The sequence below is a fragment of the Barbus barbus genome (assembly GCF_936440315.1).
Source record: "Barbus barbus genome assembly, chromosome: 30".
NCBI classification, from domain to species: Eukaryota; Metazoa; Chordata; class Actinopteri; order Cypriniformes; family Cyprinidae; genus Barbus; species Barbus barbus.
Genome location: NC_136758.1, coordinates 1,454,391 through 1,473,865, shown reverse-complemented (window position 1 = coordinate 1,473,865; position 19,475 = coordinate 1,454,391). Strand labels below are relative to the sequence as shown.

The 19,475-nt window shown below is 37.5% G+C and overlaps 1 protein-coding gene across 1 annotated transcript; it reads right to left on the bottom strand.

Moving 5' to 3' along the window:
* Positions 1 to 809: 809 nt before the first annotated feature.
* LOC306850547 (ribosomal protein S6 kinase-like 1) lies at positions 810 to 18,278 on the bottom strand. Its single transcript, XM_079386228.1, has 11 exons — positions 18,227 to 18,278; positions 16,115 to 16,421; positions 14,260 to 14,384; positions 13,463 to 13,555; positions 13,250 to 13,297; positions 12,372 to 12,504; positions 5,491 to 6,678; positions 4,649 to 4,738; positions 4,447 to 4,529; positions 4,090 to 4,185; positions 810 to 2,539 (listed from the first exon to the last, which is right to left on the bottom strand). Exons 2-11 carry the CDS (start codon positions 16,248 to 16,250, stop codon positions 2,417 to 2,419), a joined length of 2,115 nt encoding a protein of 704 aa, XP_079242354.1. The 5' UTR covers positions 16,251 to 16,421; positions 18,227 to 18,278; the 3' UTR covers positions 810 to 2,416.
* Positions 18,279 to 19,475: the final 1,197 nt, after the last annotated feature.

Below are 19,475 nucleotides of genomic sequence, written 5' to 3'. Positions count from 1 at the left end.
AATGTAAACTATATAAAACACAGGATAGAGGTGGATCTTGCAGATGAGTACAAACCTCTTTCCACAGACATCTTCAGCTCAGAGGGACTGGACACTAATTACTTACAAGAGAAAATAAAGACAAAATTCTAGTTTATTTCTATTTATTTTTGTTTTTATCCAAATTAACAAATTTGCTAATACAGCGCAAATGATTAAATAAAGCATGACAAAGACATATATAAATTCAGGTTTGTAAAGTGTTAAAAAAACAACTTATAAACAATTTATTATTTTTATTTTAAAATTTGCATTTATATTAAGAAATAGAAAAGACAGCTGTTTTCGTTGATTGTGATTCACACGGAACTAACACAACACGTATTACTAATGCAGCTCAGATGAGGTTAATTTCTCCGCGTGTGTGTGTGTGTGTGTGTGTGTGTGTGTGTGGTTGCGTTTAACATGCATGCAAGGCTTCTGGAGAATATGAAAGTAAGTTACAGTGCAAGAGTCTCGTCCACGTCTTCATGTTCGGGGCCGGATGTGGTGGCATGAGCTTCTAGTTTGGTCACATGCTAAGGATGCTTTGAGGTCACTTGGTTTGTTATTCTCACGCCTGAAAGATTAGAAACCATAAACATCCCCTGCTTTACTACTCCGCAAACACGTGGTTTATTTATTAATACTCTTCAAAGGTCAAAAAAATTAAAATTAATTAAAAAAGGTTTTGTGCTTCTAATCAGACATGCATGTTAATACATTTGCTCTGACAGATAATATGCATTTATGTGCTTTCAGCAGCATTTCTCACAAGAATGCACAATAAACTGGTAAGAAATGAGTGGTTTTATTTAATGCAATCACATTAGAAACATTCAATCAGAAATGGAGAGGGCACAACACATGAATGAATGTTTGGTGTTCAGTAATATTGCATTTCATCTGCACATCTTCAGTACAGCGAGTGCAAAGTTATAATGCACCGGTTGACCCGTCTGCTCTCTGCAGCTTCATGCAGGTCCAATTCTGTAGGAAGTGTGTGAAAACTGGGACACTGGAATTCATTTTTCTGACATTTGAAGTCAATTGTCCTTGATTTCACTGCAAGAGTTGTGTAGAAAACTGCTGATGTGGAGAAATGACTTCTGCTGCCACCAGATGGTGGTAAAAGTGTACAGCTATGAACCATGACTCCTCCTGAGACATCCAGAGTTCTTTGGGACTTTCAATGCTGTGATCCGCTTCAGACCTTCACAAAACATTCACCCGCATTAATTTTTTCTGCTCGTCAAATTAAAATAAAACGAGTTGTTTCCACTCCTACAAGTGATGCTGAAAATGAAATCTGAATATCTGCTGTTTTAAAAATCGTTGAAATATCTGAAACTTTTAGTCCGTGATCAGATTAGCATTCTACTCTTACCATTTCATTATTATATAATATTGTATACGGTTGATAGTTTACTGTATCCAGAAACACCCAGACTATACTTGTCAAAATGTGCAGTATAGCGTTTACACACTTCCATTTCCATCAGCTGTGATTTATCACACATTTAGACTCACTTTGATTAAACTGCCAACAAATTAAGCATAAAAATGAGAAAAGATTCAAAAAAAGAAATAAAACATGAAAATGTGCAATGGATGGTCTGCAGTGAATGGGTGCCGTCAGAATGAGAGTCCAAACAGCTGATAAAAACATCACAATAATCCACACCACTCCAGTCCATCAGTTAACATCTGGAGAAGACAAAAGCTCAAACACATCCAGAATGTTAATCTGTGCTCATCTTTAAAGTGCCCCTATTATGCATTTCTGAAAATGAGCTTTCATGCAGTGTGTAACGCAGCTGTAAGTGAATGAAAACATCCTGCAAAGTTTTAAATCTGAAAGTGTACTGTGTATAAAGTTATTGTCTCTCAAACGAAAGAGTCGACTCTGAATCATTGAAACGAGTCGTTTTTAAAACAAATCCCAAGCCGTTTCATGTTGAAACATTAGCATATTGCCGCCCACTCGTTGGTCTTTCAGGCCTTGGTCTGAATGAAAATGCTAATTCGTTCTTTGCCACTAGGTGCCGAAATATCTGTTTCCCCGGTAATACTGTACACAAAGTAACACTGCACTCACAGACACTGCTTTATCAGGCATTACAGGCGAGATGAAATGAAAATGAGACCAATCACCGCAGATTACCATCACGCAAAGCAGGGGTTTGGAAAAATGAATCGAGCAAATCGTTTGGGAGTCATTGAGCAAATAAGGTCAAAATAAATGCATATTATAGACACAGTGAGTGTTTTGACCTTGCATGCATGTCAACCTTTTGTTGGGGATCCCAAAACCAAAAATTCATTACCCATAATATCTTTAATATCTGGAGGTGTAATGGCAGAAACAAATGGAGGGGGTGAATACTTTGAGAAGGCACTACGGCGTCACTGAACTGCTGAGTGTGAGCCACGGGACAGAGTTAAAGAATGGATGGCACTTGATGTCGCTCACACCACCGCCTCCTGATCCCAGACGATAACACGCATCAAACTGGAGCAGCTGCAGGACACGAGAAGAAAACATCAGCAGCGCCTCAACGTCTGATATTATGACTTAGGAAATGCAAAAACAGAACAGAAAACAAGCATGAAAAGCATTAGAACAAGACAGGCATACACCACAAACACCTCTACGAGTACAGATTATACATAGGTATAATTGATAAATATAATTTACAATGATTTCAAGCTTCATTCATCCGTGTTCTTAGTATTTCATGTACTGTAATATCATGTATAATTTAAAGGGGACATTGAATGCCCACTTTCCACAATTTGGTATTATTGTTTAGGGTCTTCATGATATGTCTGTAACATACTTTGGATAAAATTTCTCAGTGATCGTGTAAAACAACACCCTTTTACCTTGTCAGAAACAGCAGTATTGCGGACAGCGTACAACTGGCTAAGGGTGGAGATATGCTAACATGGGACAGTCCGTCAACGGCAGTGGGCGGGGCCTGAGCAGTATGACATCATACTGTGCAGAAAATCAAACCGGTTTAGGTGTTTTGGGGAGTAAATGGATTTTTATCATTGTAGGGTGGATGTGTTGCTAAGACACATTTATATGCAAACACCATGTAAAAGTGAATTTTGCATTCAGTGTCCCCTTTAAGACATTTATAGGTGCATCTCAATAAATTAGAATGTCGTGAAAAGTTCATTTTTTCTTGTAAGTCAAGTCAAGTCAAGTCACCTTTATTTATATAGCACTTTTTACAATGCAAATTGTGACAAAGCACTGCACAATATCAAAAAAGGAAAATAATGTGTCAATAAGTTTAAATAGTGTCTTTGCAATCAGGTCGACGATATCGCTGGAAATGAAGCGTCCCCAACTAAGCAAGCCAGAGGCGACTTTTGTAAGTTATTTAAAAAAGTGAAACTTTCATATATTTTAGATTCATTGCATGTAAAGTAAAACATTTAAAAACTTTTTTTGTTTTAATTTTGATGATTAGAGCTTACAGCTCATGAACGTCAAAAATCAGTATGTCAAAATATTAGAATATTTACATTTGAGCTTCAATTAATGACCATCCCTACAGTATAAATTCTGGGTTCTCTTGTTCTTTGAAACCACAATAATGGAGAAGACTGCTGACTTGGCAATGATCCAGAAGACGAACATTGACGCCCTCCACAAAGAGGGTAAGTCACAGAGGGTCATTACTGAAAGCTGTGGCTGTTTACAGAGTGCTGTATCAAAGCATATTAAATGCAAAGTTGACTGGAAGGAAGAATTTGGGTAGGAAAAGATGCACAAGCAACAGGGATGACCGCAAGCTTGAGAATACTGTCAAGCAAAGCTGATTCAAACACTTGTGAGAGCTTTTTATTAAAAGCATGCTCTGTGCACTTTCTTTGTTTTCAAGAGCATATAGAGGTGTATTAAAGAAGCAATAAAGCAATATCCCAGCAAAAAGCATTTTTTTCTTTAAAACAGTGGTTCTTAAAATGTTTATAAAATCCAACACACCCATGCACAGTCCTGCCCTGCAAACACTGAGCATGCTGTCTATGAGATTGCATTGAGAGAGCAGGTACCTCAGTGAGAAGTGAGGCGGCTGCAGTGCTGAGGAACTCTGGGATATGGAGCGGAGTGTGAGGGTGAACACCTGTAGGGTGGCACTGCCACAGGGGCTGAGGAGAAACACAGTTGAACAAATGAAAACAACGGTGAAGAAGATTTTTGTGTATTTTTAATTGAAGTAGTACATTTTTGGGAACTGCTATACTACTTCTACAGCCTGAATAACTCCCTCTGTATATGACAAAACACTGGCATATTTCACACATAAACACAGCAAAGGACTCTCATCCAAAAATCTGGGCCATTTGCAGTCATTCATGGTTTAGTTTTGAGTTTGTTCATTTTAAACAGGAATAAAAAGAGCAGCTTACCATGCCAGTAAGAAGCTCATATAATAAAGCTCCAAGACTCCACCAATCACACGCCTCGGTGATTTTTGACACGCCTCCAATTTCTGCTCCAAATCAGTAAAAACAAATACAACTTCTTATTACATCTCAAGAGAACAGAATGTGTTAGATATGTACTATTGCAGTTTGATGTGATTGTGAAAAAACATTTGAAATGTTTCACCTGGTGCACAGTACATCTCTTCCATTGCTTTCGGGTTAATTTCAGGCTGAACTTCTGTCCACTGTCCAAAGTATGTAAGACACGCCTCACCTGTGTGCAGTATGTTTGAGCAACTGTTTGAAAATACTATAAACTGTTGTCTTTCTTTTGTGAAACACAAAAAGAGATATTAGACAGAATGTCCAAGCTGCTTTTTTCCATACAATGAAACTGAAAGGTGATTTACACTGTCAAGCACCCCAAAAGGACAAAAACATTTCATAAAAGTAAATAACTTGTCAATAAGTCCTATATTCCAAGTCTTCTGAAGTCATATGATGCTTTGTGTGAGGAACAGACTGAAATTTTATTCATTAATCACCAACAATTTTCCCTCTTTGCTTCACCTATCAAGTCTCATTTGGCAGTCAAAAAGACCTAAGGTAAATCCAATGGTAAAGAACCAATACGGTTTAGCAACAATGATGTTATATTAAGGCTAGTATTGTTAATGGTAAAGCTGGCTTCTTTTAAAACCGAATCATGACATTTTTACAATTTTTCAGGTCTTGAAAGTATAATTCGCAGATAAACAAATACAATTCTACCTATGAAGAGTTAAGTATTAATGTTCCCATTGTCAATGTATAGTTTAAGAGTAGCCTATCCTGCCCTAGAGGTCTGCTTTCCTGCAGACTTCAGTTCCTGTCTGCTCCAACACACCTGCCAGTAATCCTGAACACATTGATTAGCTGTTTCTGGTGTGTTGGAGCAGATTGGAACTAAGCTCTGCAGGATGGTAGCCCTCCAGGACTAGAGTTTAAGAGCCCTGACCAAGGATAAAGGCTTTGCAACAGACATACCACTATTGTGGAGTAGAATATTTTGTGGGTTGAGGTCCTGGCACACAATGCCCTGCTCATGAAGACTTTCCAAGGCCAACAGAATCTGAGCCCCCCACAGTCGCACCTCATTCTCAGGGAGTCCCCATCTACCCCATTTCGATTTGGCACTGAAGTTCTTGGCCTTAATTTGGGGATAATGGCCCAAGCCATCCACCTTCACCTGCTGTTCTAGTTCAGTCTCGCTCCAACAGGAGCTGTTTGTGGTAGGTGCTGACGGACAGGAAATCATGCCAACTTGTGGTTGTTTAAATGAAGATTTGAAGAACTGCCAGTTCTCCATGTCCTCCTTCCCAACTTCCCTCACCATGTCAACAGTGTTCACCTGGGAAGTCATCTTGGTAAAGTCTAAAGAGATACTTTCCTGTTTTTGAGGTGTACATTCAAATGGGTTGCGATGAGAACTGATTTTGCTCAATTCGGCCACAAACTGTGAAATCTGTCCATTTCCACTGGGTTTACAGTTAGTGACACCTTGTTCGTGAGGAAATCCATCATGCGCTTGGTTTTGTGGAGGTAAATGTGATGTGTTGGGAATTATGCGCACTCTCTGTGGAAGAACATCAACCGTGCTGCAAAGGGTTGGTTGTGCGTTTTCACCAAATAAAGAGGCTGTAGTAATCTGAGATGCAATGCTGAATCCTAGAATATCTGAGTTTGATCCTGGTACAGTGAAACTCAAACAGTCCTGAGCAGGTTCCAAAGCATTCCAAGCTTTGTTCAGATCTACGTAAGAGTCAATGCGCTCAATGCGGACATCATTTCCTAGAAGGTCAGAAGTGACATCAAGAGGATCCCGAGTGTCCACAATCACACAGGGATGAATAGGAAGAGGAAAATTATCCTGAGGTAAAGACTTGAGACCATTGGGTAGACCAACAGAAGGAAGCTCATTATCTGTCCTTGTTGCATACAAACCTAGAGAACTCCCCTGCTGGCATCCTGAATCTTCACAGTAGGAGTGGGTTGTACAGTTCTCAAGACAATGTTTTGTTGGGCTGCCTGGACTCTCAAGAGGTTTAGTTCTCCCATAATTCTCATTGAGGTAAATCTCCTGGTGGAGAGCAGGGAGGGTGTAGCTGTTCTTCAAAGAGATCTTGTGCTGGTTGGGGCTTCTGACCCTGTGAAGTCTGGAAAAGAGTCTTCCACCTGTAGAAAAGCAAAAGGCAACTTCAGGGAACATCAGGGTGGATCAGGATTCTTCCAGTGTGGACCTTGAGGTCCACGGTCCTGCAGAGTTTAGCTCCAACTTTAATCATACACCTGAATCAATTAATCAAGGCCTTTAGGATTACTAAAAAATGAAAAGGCAGTTGAGTTTGAGTAGACCTCTAGAATCTAGAACAAGATTTGAAGATTCCTGATATACATTTTTTTTTCAGAGTGTGTGCAACAAACAATATTTCCACGTATTAACTCTGCATCAGCAATGCTTAACATTTTCCCTGAGTATTATCTCTTGACATTAGTCCATCCCTTTCATTATTAGACTTCAGCACTGATTTGGATACTACAGAACAGGGGTGTCCAATTCTGCTTCCAAAGGGCTAATGACCCTAAAAGCAGGGGTTCTCAACTCTAGACTTCGAGGTCCACTTTCCAGTAGGGTTTATCTCCAATCTTGACAAATTCACCTGCTTGTAGCTTTCTAGTAATCCTGAAGACCTTGATTAGCTTGTTAAGGTCTGTTTCATTAGGACTGAAGTTAAAAACTCTGCAGGATAGTAGCCTTCCATTGAACACTTTTATTTATCCTTTATTTAACCAGGAGAAGCCCATTGAGATTAAAATCTCTTTTACAAGGGAGACCTGGCCAAAATAGGCAGCTGAATTACATCACATCATTACATACATACAGAGACACACAAAAACATGAAAATAAAGACTAATAAATTAATAGAAACAGTTTGAAAGCTAATTATGCACTTACAATGAAATCTCAATTAAAAACATTGACATGTGAGGGAGTCCAACTCAAAACATCTCATTCTTAACTTAAAAACACTCAAAGGAATCAATTTCCTACGTTTTAAGTTGTTCTGCAGCAAATTCCATGTAAAGGGTGCAGAATAAACAAAGGCCCTTTTACCCAGCTCAGTACTGACATGTGGGACAGAAAACAAGACAACAGCCTGAGAACGGAGAGAGTAACGACCAGCACTTTTTTTCATAAGAAGTGAACATAAATAGGATGGAAGCACACCAAGAATAGCCTTATATATAAAAATGTATACCAATGACAGAGCCTCCGTGTGGCCAGAGCAGTCCACCCTACACAAGAGTACAGCTCACAGTGGTGGCTGCGAGCTTTACAATTAGTAATAAATCTCAGCGATGCATGATAGGCTGCGTCAATCATATGAAGGCATTGAACAGATGAATGCATATATAATATATCACCATAGTCCAGCACAGATAAAAAAGTGGATGCCACTAACCGTTTTTTAACATTAAAAGAAAAGCACAGCTTATTTCGAAAGTAAAAACCCAATTTTAGCCTCAACTTTCTCACTAGACAGTGAACATGAGGCTTAAATGATAGGCAATCATCAATAACAATACCAAGATACTTATAAGTTGTAACAGTCTGTATTTCACGTCCGTCAAGAGTAATCACTGAGGGAACATTTAGTGGTCTATTCCGAGGGTCCGTGAAGAGCATAAGTTTGGTTTTGTCTGCATTGAGCACAAGTTTCAGCTGTAGCAAAGTGTTTTGAACCACAGTGAAAGCATTCTGTAAATGTGCAATGGCTTGTTTAAGAGAGGGTGCACAGCAGTAAATAACTGTGTCATCTGCATAAAAATGAAAGTTTGCATCAGACACATGCCGATCAAGGTTATTTATATAAATAGTAAATAAAAGAGGGCCTAACACAGAGCCTTGTGGAACCCCTTTAAGGATTGGTAAAATACCAGATTGAACACATCATGCTTAATGCACTGGGTTCTGTCACTAAGATAGTTTGAGAACCAAGAGACAGTATTCTCTGAAAACCCCGAGTTAAGAAGCCTAATCTTTAAAACATCATGATCAACCGTGTCAAAAGCTTTTGACAAATCAATAAAAAGTGATGCACAGTGCTGCTTCTTATCACGAGCAACAGAGATGTCATTTATCACCTTCATTGCAGCTGTAATGGTACTATGTTTTTTTCTAAAACCTGACTGAACTGGGGATAAAATGTCCTGTACATGCAGGAAGTCTTTCATCTGATCACTCACCAGGGATTCAAGCGTTTTGGCCAAAACAGACAAATTAGAAATTGGCCAGTAATTATTTAAATTTGACGGGTCACCCCCTTTCAATAATGGACAAACAAATGCAGATTTCCATATTTTGGGAATAGTGTTGCTCTCTAAAATAAGATTAAAAAGGTACGTTAGAGGCTGTGCTACACAATCAGAAGCTATTTTTAAGAAATAGGGCTCTATAAGATCAGGTCCTGGAGGTTTTTCAGGAGCCAGCCCTTTTAGGGCTTTTTGAACGTCAGCCACTAAGAATGGAGTGAGATTGAAGACACTTGTAGAGACTGGTACATCTCTACAAGGTGTCACAGTATAAGGACAAGCAGTGTCAAACAAAGAACCAGACTGAATAAAATGCTCATTAAAATGGTTCAATATCTCCAGCTTGTCATGAACTACTGCAGACTCTTTCATAATAAAAGAAGGAACATTAATACTATCTTTGTTTAGAGAAAGTAATTTTATAGCCTTCCAAAATTTTCTGGGATCATTTAAGGTGTCAGTAGTGGCTGACAAATAAAAGTCAGATTTCACTTTCTTAATAAAAGAAGAACATTTATTTCTTAACTGCCTAAAAACAAGCCAATCAGACGAAGAGCCCGTTTTTCTTGCTTTGGCCCAAGCTAAATTGCGGTCATGAAGAATATCTCCAAGCTCAGAGGAAAACCAGGGATTGTCCCGCCCCTTAACTCTAAATCTCTTTAGTGGGGCGTGTCTATTTATTACTTGCAAAAGACTATCCCGGAAAAAGATCCAGGCTGACTCCACATCGGGAATGAGCTCTATTCTACTCCAATCACAATTAAACAAATCATGGCAAAAACCCTGTTCATTAAATTTTTTGAGATTCCTCTTACATATTACGCGAGGTTTACATTTAGGCATCTTAGTATTCCTTACAGCAGCAACAACACAGTGGTCACTTAGGTCATTGCAAAAAACACCAACAGCAGAAAATTTGTGCGGGACATTAGTCAAAATTAAATCAATTAAGGTGGATTTCTCAAAGCACTTAAGATTTGGACGAGTGGGAGAATTGATTAGTTGTGTAAAATTGACAGAATCACAAAATGACTTAAATTCATCTGAACAAGGTTTCAGCCAGTCCCAGTTTAGATCACCTGCTAAAATAATTTCAGAGTAGTCCAGTCTGGATAAAAGTTGAATAAGAGTCTGCAATGCAGTACTCAGGGCAGAAGGAGGCCTATAGCACCCAACAACAGTAACATAAAGGCCCTTGGCCAATTCCACCTTCACTGCCAGAAATTCCAGCTGCTTACTGGTTGATTCTGAGTAGACTAACTTCACATTAAATTTAGATTTAACATAAATAGCAACCCCACCACCCTTCCTTGGTCTGTCAGCACGAAACACGTTATAACCACCCATTCCAATATCCATATCAGTGATTGATTTTGTCAGCCAGGTTTCAGATAACACAACAATATCTGCATCTGTTAAATTCACCCAAATTCTAAGCAGATCCATTTTGGGTAACAAACTGCGAACATTAAGGTGAATTACACTCAAACCAGACATGGATTTCACATCAGATGGCAATGGAATACACTGCAACTCAGGGCCTGGATTTGGCTGCACATTGCCAGACAAAAGCAGCAATAAAAATATTAACCATCTCTGTTTACCATCAGTATAAGAGGAATCTATAGAGTTTTTAAAATGAGAGTCTCAATAATGTCTGCCATCAAATGCAAAATAGTCATTTAAAATCAAAAGATTTTGAAGCTGAAGTATATCTCTGGGTAGAAACCAGGCTAAATTTAAGTCCTCTGCCAACTCTTTTGGCATTTGAGGCGAATGCACAAAGACTGAACAGTTTAATCCATAGGCTATGTCCAAAGAGCCACAATTGTTGTAAGATGTACTCACCCGGTATAAATCACTTGATCTTAGATTCTGCAAAAACAATGAACAAAGCAGCATTAAGAAAAGAGCCATGTTAGCAGTAGATGTTAGCAAAACCAGGAGGAGCTGACAGGGCCTCAGGATCCACGCAGAGCCTGGAGATGTTAGCTGGGCTGCTAGGGCCTAGAGAAGCAAGCAGAACCTCAAGATCCAAGTAAAACCTGGAAAGGCTAGCAGGGCGTCAGGATCCAAACAGAGCCTAGAGATGGTAACTGGGCTCCTAGGGCCTGGAGCCTAGCGATGGTAGCTGGGCTACTAGGGCCTGCAGAGGCTAACAGGGCCTCAGGATCCAAATAAAGCCTGAAGATGGAAACAGGGCTGCTAGGGCCTGGAGCCTAGAGATGATAGCTGGGCTGGAACTGGGCTAGAGATGGAAGATGGTAACTAGGCTGCTAGGGCCTGGAGCCTAGAGATGGTAGCTGGGCTGCTAAGGCCTGGAGAGGCTAGCAGGGCCTCAAGATCCAAGTAGAGCCTGAAGATGGAAGCTGGGCTGCTAAGGCCTGGAGAGGCTAGGAGGGCCTCAGTATCCAAGCAGAGCCTGGAGATGGTAGCTGGGCTGCTAGAGCCTGGAGCCTGGAGATGGAAGCTGGGCTGCTAGGGCCTAGAGAGGCTAGAAGAGCCTCAGGATCCAAGCAGAGCCTGGACATAGTAGCTGGGCTGCTAGGGCCTAGAGGGCTAGCAGGGCCTGCGGATTCTTGCTGGCTATTAGCGCCTAGTTAAGCTAGGTGAATTACTGATGTAAACACCTAGCCTTAAATTTAACCATTTTTCTACAGCAAAGTAGTCCATAATCCAATAAAAATTATTTCATTTAAAAAACAAAAGAGCTCAATCATAGAATCTACTACAAATTTACTCCAATTATGAGCATAAAAGCAAACAAAATGAGTATAGATAAAGGGACAAACACACATCAGACCACACATGCCGCCATCTTGGATTCGTCAACTTATGGTGTAGAGCATAATATTCATGTTGGTACTTGTGAACAGGCTTTAGTGTGGTTTAGATCCTTCCTATCAGATCACTACCTCTATGATCTGATAAGAAGCTGCCCACCTCACACAGGTTAAAAATGGAGTGCCGCAAGGCTCTGTCATTGGACCAAAGCAGTGTTTCACAACCCTGTTCCCGAAGGTACATCAACAGTACACATTTTGGATGTCTCTCTTATTTGACCCGTCCATTTCAGGTCTTGTAGTCTCTACTAATGGGCTGATGAGTTGAATCAGGCATTTGTGATTAATAAGAATTTGATTTTTGATTAATACGAATTTGATGCGTACAGTTGGTGTGCCTCCAGGAACAGCGATGGGAAACACTGGACCAATGGCTTCTGAATGAACTGTCTATAAAGGATGTAGGGTCTTATCATGTATGAATACGAAACTCTGGAATAGCCTTCTGAGTGATGTTTGAGACAAAAATATACTTTCATCTCAAGTGGAGACTAAAAACCCATCTGTTTAACAAGGACAACTCTCAAATTCTTTTCATAACATTGGGCTCCCCAGCAGAGTCTTGGCTCCTTTTAAGGTTTGTTCCTAATCAACTACTTACAAAAACTAATCATTTTTCCTTGCTATTATCACTAATTGATTGTACTGTCACACTGCTTTGGAACAATATACAACGTGAAAGTGCTACAGAAATAACCTGAATTAACTCACCTTGAACATGTTCTAGATGAAGGAACACAGTGTCTTCACTGACATAGTATTTTAGCAGCTTCACCATGAAGGGCACTCCCTGAGGAATGATGGTCGACCTCTCACGACTCTCCCAGCTCGACTTTGGTAAACTCTGTCGAGCAAGCATAATTTTTCCCATTTTACAGTTAACACACTAGAATTAGGCTCTGTTCCTAAACCTAGTGAGCTGCCTCTTCAAACAGCCTTTTAAGGCAACATAAATGTGCGTGTCAAATACACTGCAAAAAATTATTTTTTTTTGCGTCTTAAATTAATACGCATTTACTTGGTTAGCAAAATGACATAAGTTATTTAGTCTTGTTCCTAGGGAGGGAAAAAACTAAATTAAGTGCATTTTGCTTAAAACACGTAAATGTTTTATATATATATTTTTACTAGAAACAAGACAAAAATACTAAGTAAGATAAGCCTTTTTTGCAGTGTAACGCTTGTTCCAAAAGGTAATGTAACAGCAAGAAAATGGTTTCAGAATTTACTAGAAATTTAAAGTATCTGAACATCATAGTAGCATTTTTCATCCTTTAGTTTCTGCTGATTTAAAATTTTGCATTTTTTTGTTTTGTCCACCCATCTCTGATATCTATTTAAGCTGTATCTTAATATCTCAAGTGTCTGGTTTCAGTAACCCGAGATGAGTTTGTACTCGGATTCAGGCACAGCAGCTTTTAACAGGATCAATCCAAACAGACTCGCAGTAATAACAGAAGACGTGAGTGTATTCCCAGAGCTGGATCCAGTTGGCTGGCCTGATTCCAGCAGGCACTCACACAGCTGTGGGGTCAGACCATTTCTGAAAGGAATCCATACATTACAATACTTCTGTCTCAAATGCCTACCTTAACGATAAATGTCTCCTTGCTTATCAGACTTTCAACTGTCAGCACCTGTTGAAGACAGATTTATAACTAAAATATTTTTTTAATATCTATTGCACTTTAATTTGACTTAATTTGACTTTAAAAATGACTTTAACTTTCTGGAAGATAGAGAAATGACTGGCTAGTTGTTAACCACAAGAAGCCTGAGAGGAGCAGATATTTCAAACATACCTTGTCAATGATTCCAACGACTTTGCACATCGCCAGATTCTCCACCGGTGAACTTAGATGTCTGATTGACCGAAAGCGCAAGCTACTATAACCCTAATGACCAGGAAAAGAACATGTGTCAAGAGAAAGACAGACCACAACAGCCTGCATGTTATATCTGCCTTGTCTCACATAGCCAGAATTGTTTAACATCAAAAGTCTAGCTCACATTGCAGCAAAGAACCACCTTCTTAAGGCCTGTTCACACCAAGGACTAAAATTATAATGTTTTAATAATCATATTAACGCTACGAGAGTCCTATAACAATTCCAACACAGTGAAACAATATCACATTCAGAGCGAGTTTTCCAACTGATGAATGATCAAAACATTCAAACATTAAGAGTAAGGCAAGACTTTGTTCAATGCAGCAGTAAGTTTGATAGCAGCTTGATCTTTTGTCTTGGCATAAGTATGTACAACTGTATCATCTGCATATATCTGAACCTGGACCTCTGTACAAACTGTAGGCAGATCATTAATGTATAAGATGAACAAAATTGGTCCAAGAATCGACCCCTGTGGGACTCCAATATTACAGTCAAGAAATGGTGAGCATGCATCATTAATTCTTGTACATTGTTTTCTTAAATTTAAGTATGACTCCATCCACGTTAATGTATTAGTATCCCTCTTAAAGGATAAGAGAATGCTCACTTCTCATCTTACTACTCATCTACCTAAAAGTGTGGCTATAAAAGAGACATGTTCAGTGGAAGCCTAAACAGATATGCTGTCATGCGCACTCGTCACCTACTCCTAAATGAGTGGATCCTTTAGAGATGTTGTCTTGTAAGTAAGAGATGAAGATCTCCTCGGCTCTCTTCAGATATTGAGTGGTCTTCCGTTTCACTGCTTCACGTCTCTCTTTATTTGGATCAACTGTAAGACACAAAAACTCTGCATTAGTGTGGAGATCTGTGATTGGCTCACGGCTAAATCCTGAAATAAAAATATTTATTTTTACGAAATAAAATATTTCTAATGTACTGTAGGTCTATGGAAGATCTGTGTTTCATGGAAATTATCAAAAAATACAGTTCCCAGGAAGTTCCCAGGATACAAGTGTTTTGGTTTTCCCTTTCCAAACCATAATAACTCATGCTGTGGAGTAAATTACATTTTGTCTCATTCACAAATGAAAATATCTGTATAGATGGAATTGGAGTCATAAGTATCATTTGTCAGCATTTGTTTTGATAAGTAAGTCCAAATATGTTGCATATTTGGATGGACTGCACCTGTTGTCAAGGGTTGTTGAGTTTTTAAATCACTTCCTCAAATGACTGTTCATCTATGTATCTTTGTATTGCTTTTTATATAGTTTCACATGGTCTCACCACAGCAGCTGACTTTCTGTTATGGTCCCCAGCAACTCTCATGATTCTTGCTATTTGGATCAAAAACTGGTCTATAGTGCACATTACAAATGACATGTTCATTTTACACATCCTTGTTCTCTCAAATGATAAACACATCTTAAATGAAAGATTTACTGTGCAGTGTATAACTGGAGTTTTGCAGGAACTCAGACAGTGAGCTTGCGCTGAACTGAAGTGATTGACAGCTTCAGCTCTTTAGTTACTGTTTATAACACATGCTGCGAACCACACACTACAAAGTTTAGTTATTTAAAAGTGGCATTGAATCCACAATTGTGATGATTGACATTGATAACAATAGCAACAAATGGGGGGTGATATGTTGAAATAGATGTATGCATTAAGTCCTAGTAGACTAATAGATCTGCCACTTGTTCTATTACATGTTATGCATTTCTTTGTTCTTCCTTTTATTACTTCCTAATGACTTTCAAAGCAATGTTTACTTCATTGACAAATATTTGACAGCTACATGATATTTTAATGTGTCCTAGTATGATTTTAAGTATTTTGTTCCGTCTTTGATTTTCCTGTGGTTTAGTTTCTGTTTTCATGGTTGCCTTGCTCACTAAGTATGTTCTTAACCATGACTGGTTCTCTCCAGCTGTGTCTCCTTCAGCCTACTCTGTGTATTTATAGCCCTTGTGTTTCAGTCATTCAGTTCCTTTATTGTCTGTACATGTCTTTTCTACCTGTTACGGTTGGGTTTTCCATTTGATTGTCTTGGTTTATCTTCATTTAAAATAAAGCTAAAAATTTGAAATTAAATTTGAATTTAATATTTTATCCTCCCCTACTCCTTCCTTCACCACAAGGTGACAAATGTATTTTTACATCTTCTTCTTATTATTATGATAAATTATAATAAAAACAATTTAAATAATAATCATAATCATATATATATATATTTTTTTTTAAATAAAAACTTGGAAAAATTAAATGGTTCCAATAGATTTTTTTCTTTAATGTGAATATTTATTTGTTTGTTTTTAACTAAGACTTCAATCTGCCTTGATTTAATTACATTAAATTAGAAGTGAATCAAGGCAACGAGTTTAATGACTTTAAATCAACAAATTAGTTTTTACAGAGTACATGTGGCCAAAAGTGTTTAAAGATCAGTTTTTCACACTCTAATTTTCAATTGCTATATATTTTGATGACATTTCTATTTGTCGCCGTAACAGTAGCCATATGCCTAGAGGACGTAACAGTAAAGTGTTCACTTACCTTGAACTCCATTGAGCAGCAGATCGACTCCATTCTTATAGTAGCTGAATGCCGCCTCATAGTCTTCATTGACTTCTCGGTCCAGTGCCATGCGAATCTGCTGGGCTGCATCTAGCAGATAGTCTCTCTTTGCCATATTCGTCAGTCAGCTGGAAAGGACAAGCGTCCACAGGAAGCAGAACCAGGTGTTGGATCTGTAGTTGTGAACACACTTGTGAAGTGGCACATCTCTGGTCATTAAAGACCCCCCCAGCAGCCCCTCGTCTCTCCTGCATTCACACACATGTGAAGCGAGGCCAGAGTCCACCTGCGCAACACAGAGCCAAAATACACAATCACCACATTATACACAAAACATCAGCTTTTACAGACATATGTCCAGGTGGTACTGTAAGACTAAAATCAGACTAAAACAGCTGTTTCACTGTGTTCTCTTGTCTTTTTTATTTGTTTTAACTTTATTTTGTACTTTTTTATTGTTAATTTTATTTCTGTTCTTAAACATATTTTAAACTCTTTTTATATAAAGCATTATACATAAATTACATATATATGAATGATCATTAATGTGCTATATAAATAAAATTGCCACAATTTGTTACATTGATTTTGAATCTCTGGAAGCTTATTTCTGCAATGCAATATAATAATAAAAAAGGTAATTGTGACTTTCTGACACTTTTTACCCCTGAATTCATAGTTCTGATAAGAAAACTCATAACTCCTAGATGTAAACTTACAACTGTGTGAGAAAAAAACTCAGAGTTGTGAGATAAAAAGTCACAAATACCTTTTTTATATTTTTATTCTGAGCTTCCACAAGAATCAGTCTAATGTGCATCACAGGTATTTCACATCCAATCAGAATTACCTGTTTTATCAAATTTGTGAAAACGAATACAATGCTCTACAAGTCACCTTTGCCCCTGAGATGTGTCACATAAAACAGCCACGTGACTCAGTGTTTCCATCTGATCATAGTCTCTCACAAGGCTTTAACCTGAAGACAACCAAAGTTATTCACCCTACACTGAAGAACAGAGACTGCGTGAGAAGAACATCCTGTAATGTTAATTCTCCTAACAAAACACATTAAGACAAGTCCGTTTCATTTCAAACATTACTGCAGAACTGATGCATTAACACCAATACGACCTAATCACTCTACACTGCCAGCAATGTGACAGAACACATAAGAGCAAAGATTTCTATTAATTATACATGACATCAGTCATATCATCAGAGTGAACTTTGAATGTGTAGAACAACAAAACGTGACAACTGAGGCATTGTGCAGAATTGCAGAGAATTTCCTGTTGCAGTACAATTATAAAATATAATAATAGCTATACAGTATTTTGAAAAAACTAACAAATTAACATATATTTTAAGGCAACATTCCACTTTTTCTAAACAGTTTAAGTATCAAAAATGACTAAAACTAAATAAATTAAAAACTAAAACTTAATAAAACAAACAACAACAACAAAACTGTAGTAGTATATAAATTACATCAAAATAAGACTGTATATGAGCAGCTGATGATGTGCCATGAACCACATTAGTGTTTTCAGACCTGTTCAGACTTGTTAAATGAAATTACAATAAAAACAAACAAAAAAAAACATAATTTTATATAATTTACGACAGCAAAGTTTCTGTAAAAAAAAAAAAAAAAAAAAATATATATATATATATATATATATATATACTGCACTATAAAATCAGCTGTGTGTATCACAAGAACACTAATAATAATACTTTTATTTGACCTATGTCTTTTTATTTAAAAATAATAATAATAATAATAATTATAAATATTAGGCTAACCAAGACTTGTAATAGCACTTGCATGTTGTTGCTCTTTTGTTGGTTTTGGTCGCTTCTTATGTCCTCATTTGTAAGTCGCTTTGGATAAAAGCGTCTGCTAAATGACTAAATAAATAAATAATAATAATGATAACGCACTGATGGATGAACAAGCCGGTGACGTCACGCCTGACCCCAGCCCAAGCTGATGACGATATCCTTACTCTGCACATGCTGTCATAGCGATACAGCACTACTGGGCCTATATATAATATATCATTACAAAATGAAGAGAAAACGGACCTTGTGCGAGCCTCTCCTCAGCATCAGGAAGAGACAACAACAGACGCTTCCTATTGGCGGAGCATGAGCGCACCCCCGTGACGTCACCACGCAGTCCTTAACCCTTCATTACACCTGCTGCAAATATTAAAGACATCATTTAATGACGTGGAAAAAAGATACAAATATGACAGCATGCTCCAATCTGACCTTCATGAAAAATACTCTTGTCCTGAGAACACAAATCCATCTGGTGTCTAAATATAGATTTGTTGTGCTTTATTCTGCAGATATGATGATCTGAGGACACAGTTCACTGAAGAATCTGAGAAAACAAGCAAGCAGGCAAGCTGTGGGCATTTATTTATATTTATGAGTATTGTTTTGTGACCGGACTATTTCGAATTAAAGACACCCATACATGTCATTTTATTGTTCATTATTTATGACTGAGACTGAGTGAGACAGCTGCTTGTCTACATCACCTATACCTCATTTTGTTTAATGTGTTGTTTTTCATTTTAAATAGAAGTTTTTAATATCTTTCTCAAAGTAGCCATTTATTCTGACTGAGTATGATTTTTGCCATCCACATGTATACCTATAATTACAGCAGATGTTTTACACGTGACTGATGTTTTCTTGGGCTCGCAAAAGTGTCATGACGTCATTGTGTTCGTCTACACATCTTTTTTTAATTGCAGATATATAAACAAGAATAACTATAAACAATTAAATATAACATTGGATGACAGTATGGATAAAATAAATAATACAGGAAGACAATAAAGGAAATACAGTGTATATATATAAATATACAGTGTGTGTGTGTGTGTGTAGATATTAGTGCTGTCAAACGATTAATCACATACAAAATAAAACTTTTTGTTTGCATAATATCTGTATATAAATAAATATATATATATATATATATATATATATATATATATATATAAATACACACATCTATATTATATAGTATTTTTTTATATATTTACATGTGTTTACATATATTTATATTCATATAATTTATATTATATATTATATATATAATATATATATATATATATATATAATAATATATTAAATATATATATATTATATATATTTAAATAAATTTAAAATATAAACAACATTTTTATCATATACATAATAAATAGTACACACACATTTAGTATGTAAACATGAAGTGAAGTGAAGTGAAGTGACATTCAGCCAAATATGGTGACCCATACTCGGAATTCGTGCTCTGCATTTAACCCATCCAACG